The sequence below is a fragment of the Poecilia mexicana genome, unplaced genomic scaffold, assembly GCF_051168715.1.
Source record: "Poecilia mexicana isolate PSO_F unplaced genomic scaffold, ASM5116871v1 scaffold_12, whole genome shotgun sequence".
In the NCBI taxonomy this organism is placed as follows: Eukaryota; Metazoa; Chordata; class Actinopteri; order Cyprinodontiformes; family Poeciliidae; genus Poecilia; species Poecilia mexicana.
The window spans coordinates 5,422,449-5,425,848 of NW_028263381.1; the positions used below are offsets into that span (position 1 = coordinate 5,422,449).

At 42.3% G+C, this 3,400-nt stretch overlaps 1 protein-coding gene across 1 annotated transcript; it reads left to right on the forward strand.

Annotated features, from left to right (window-relative positions):
* The first annotated feature begins 588 nt into the window (after positions 1-588).
* Positions 589-3,092, forward strand: LOC106926650 (uncharacterized). The gene is made up of 2 exons (XM_015001697.2): positions 589-2,004; positions 2,617-3,092. The coding sequence occupies exons 1-2, from the start codon at positions 700-702 to the stop codon at positions 2,992-2,994; spliced, it is 1,683 nt and encodes a 560-aa protein (XP_014857183.2). The 5' UTR covers positions 589-699; the 3' UTR covers positions 2,995-3,092.
* The last annotated feature ends 308 nt before the right edge of the window (positions 3,093-3,400 follow it).

Below are 3,400 nucleotides of genomic sequence, written 5' to 3' on the forward strand. Positions count from 1 at the left end.
GAAAAGGGACAGTATTTTGAGAAAGAGAGAGAGAGACAGAGAGAGAGACCTAAAAACTAACTCATAGCCTTAAAGATGCACAGTGGAACTGTACCAAACTTTGGACATGTCTGCAACGAAACAAACTCAGGGGGTCAGAATTTTTATTTATTTTTTATTTTTTTACTGCATTTCGTTTTGCATTGAGAGTTCTGCATAGGTCAGAACTTTAATGAAGCAGAACCTTAATGCAATTTGGTTAAAAATAAGAAATATTCCACATTTCACACACATCCCAGAGTAGTGGGTGATACCCTGCGGAGGAAAATTCAGGCGACTGCCAAAGTCAAGATGGATTTTTCCTTTGGGAGCCATGACTGTTAGAAAATGTCAACTAAATGTATACATATGTGTGTGTGTGTGTGTGTGTGTGTGTGTGTGTGTATGTATGTATGTATGTATGTATGTATGTATGTATGTATATATATATATATATTAGCATGGAATAGGGTTGACTGCACAAGAAGCCCCCATGTAACTCTAAAATGGGGTCGATGTGGTTTTTAGCTATTTTGCAAGTAATTTCTCCTTCTGTCATTTCAGACTGTGGCTTCTGTAAATGGAGCAGGGAAACATTTTCCAGCATTTCTGGAAAAATCCAACCTTCTACCTGCCCTGCATGTTATAAACGAACCTATTAAGATTCCCATAGATGTAATTATGAACAGCCTCGATTTCCTGTCGCCCTGGTTGCGTCGGCCGTCCAGCCGCAACTTTCCATATTTCTTACTGGAGAAATCTGAGCTGTGTCGACAACTTCCCGATGCTGAGTTGTGGAAAATAGGATGCCACGCAGCAACGGCGCTGATTGTCGTCTGCAGCTCTGATGACAGAGAAGTGAAATCGGCAATGAGGATTAAGAAAACATGGGGAAAAGATGTTGCGGAGCCAAAAAACAGACAAAAAGACAGAATGTGGAAAGGAATGAACTTAAAGGAGCCTCTACAGTTAAAGATCCAGACACACAAAGATAATCTTTTAACTTTCAAAGAGGATTCTGCTTTGCAAAAAAGTCTTTGGGAACAACTTTCTTCAAAAGCCGCATCTCGTAGGGATGCAGATAGAGTTTACTTTCAGGGGCAACCCCTGCTGGCATCCAAAAAGAACAAAGGATCCATATATAGGTCACAGTACGCAATAAGGCCAGCCGCAGATAATGATATTGAATATTTCAGGAAAGAGTTAAACACAAAAGAAGCCGAGCCACACTCCCCGCAGGGAGGGAAGGAAGCGGAAAATCCAAGCGCAAACACAGAAAAAAATGGAAACCAACAGATTTTAGCAAGCAGGTTACAAAACCAGCGGACACATCAAGCAAATTATGCACAAACTGTGCCATCTAAAACAGAAAAATCCAAATGTAAATGCCTTGTAGGGATAGGTAGCTTGTTTAAATTGTACCTAATAGACACACTGGAGATGACTGATATCAGATTAGCTAAAAAAGTATCAGAAGTTACTGTTGCTGTTAGAACCACCGAAGAGGCAAAAACAACAGCAGAGGAATCAGTGACACCAACGCCGCCTTCAGTCAAAGAGATCCAGACCGAAACTACAACAGCGAGGCCTCTGACCGAAGCAACCACGACGCAAATGGAGATCCTAGACACGACTGAAGTCTTCAGTCAAAGCAGCACAACTGACATCCAGCCCAGCGGAGACCAGAGATGGACTACGCTACCCGACACAGAACCTGAAACGGACTCTGAGCCAAGATTCAAGAAACATACAATGGCCAATGCACGAGCTACGTCTAATGTCCAGTTCTCTGGTCTCCGAATGAGAGACAATGGACAGGTAGTTGCAACGAAACATGGAGAGGATGCAGAGGACGATGAGAAAGGTTCTGAGAACTGGGCTGGAGAGGACAGAAAACCAGGTTTGGTCCATCATGGAGGAGAATCACAGACCTTTTCAAAAAGTTTAGAAGACATCCGAAAGGAGGATGGAGAAAAAGATATGAAGGTAAATGAAACATACAGTAAATACTCTGTTATTTCAAAAGAAACACTAATATATTGACGTCTAATCATTTCCACTCATTGGTGGAGAATAACTTTTTTTAATTGCGGGTGAACGCTAGAAATGAACATGTATTCAAAGTCAAGAAGAAAGTTACAACACCCTACTACCCTTTGGCTAAGACGTTCCTGGTAGTCATCTTCCAGTTGCAGGGTTCAGTTCAGTTCAGTTTTTTTGGAGGACAAAATTAGATTCTCCCCAAGTAAGACCAAACTGTACCTGCCTATCAAACTTCACATTACATCTGTCATGTTTTCACTTTTGCATCAGACGGAAACGGAAAATGAAACAAAGCACACCTCAGTGTAACAGTGCTGAAAGCCAGAAGTGAAGAGATAAACACCAAGACAGCTGCCTAACTAGAGAGAAAACGATATAGTAGTCTTTGTGAGTGTCCTGTTTGTGTCAAGGGAGCATCCACAGTCTGAACGTTATAACAACATTCTGCCCTCTGGTGGACAGAAGAGAAAACACAAGCAAACCAGATCTGATGATGATCTGATGTTTATTAACAGCAGCAGCAGGGATTATTCTCATCATTTACCTTCTTCGCAGGCACCTGACGGCCCCGCCCCGCTCTGCGGAGGTCTGATCGACCGCACCGACGCCGGGTGGGCACACTGCCTGGAGAGACGGGGCGGACCCCCGTCCAATCCGCTCTCTGCATGGGAAACTGCAGATGTTACAAAGCTGCAGAAAGGCCCATCAGGGGGAATTAGCCAAAACCCTCTCATCAGCGCCGAAGAGGATCACTTCTATTATTTTGACGGAGTGCTGAAAAGGGTTCAGAATAATGTGCAGGTCTACCACAGAAGGCAAAGACGAAGAAGACGGAGCTTTAGAAGCAGAGGGGAAATAGAACGACATCGGGAGAATCTCCAAAGCTACATCCAGAGGCTTATTAAGAGGAACCAAGTCGATCACTTTACATGATTATTGCACAAACTTTAAGACTTGAGGTTAAGAAAGGAAATACTCAACCATTGTTTTCCTTCTGAATGCGTTTCATACAACAGCACCCCCTACAGGCCAGTTAATGAAATGCAAAAGTCAAGTCTGTTGAAATGGCATTTCCTCTTCATTAAACTGAGCAAACAAGGGGAGACAAAACAAAACTGAGACGGCAGACATATTTAAACATGTTTATCTCCGATACGTGTCTAGAACAGATGGAGCATGGTGATCGTGACACTAAATAAGAGATAGCAGCTTGTCCGCATAAAAGAAAAAAAAAATATGTGCGTTTTCACTTAAATATCATTATTTAAGATTAGCACATGACAGGTCTTGTGTTGACCAAAATTAAACTACATTATTAAACTATCCACAAGCTTTGAAC

What these genes read in the sequence shown, in the direction of transcription:
- LOC106926650 (XM_015001697.2), top strand. Translation starts at nt 700, where the DNA reads ATGAACAGCCTCGATTTCCTGTCGCCCTGGTTGCGTCGGCCGTCCAGC. An exon ending in ATGGAGAAAAAGATATGAAG is followed by an intron (nt 2,005 to 2,616) that starts GTAAATGAAACA and finishes CCTTCTTCGCAG; the next exon opens with GCACCTGACGGCCCCGCCCC.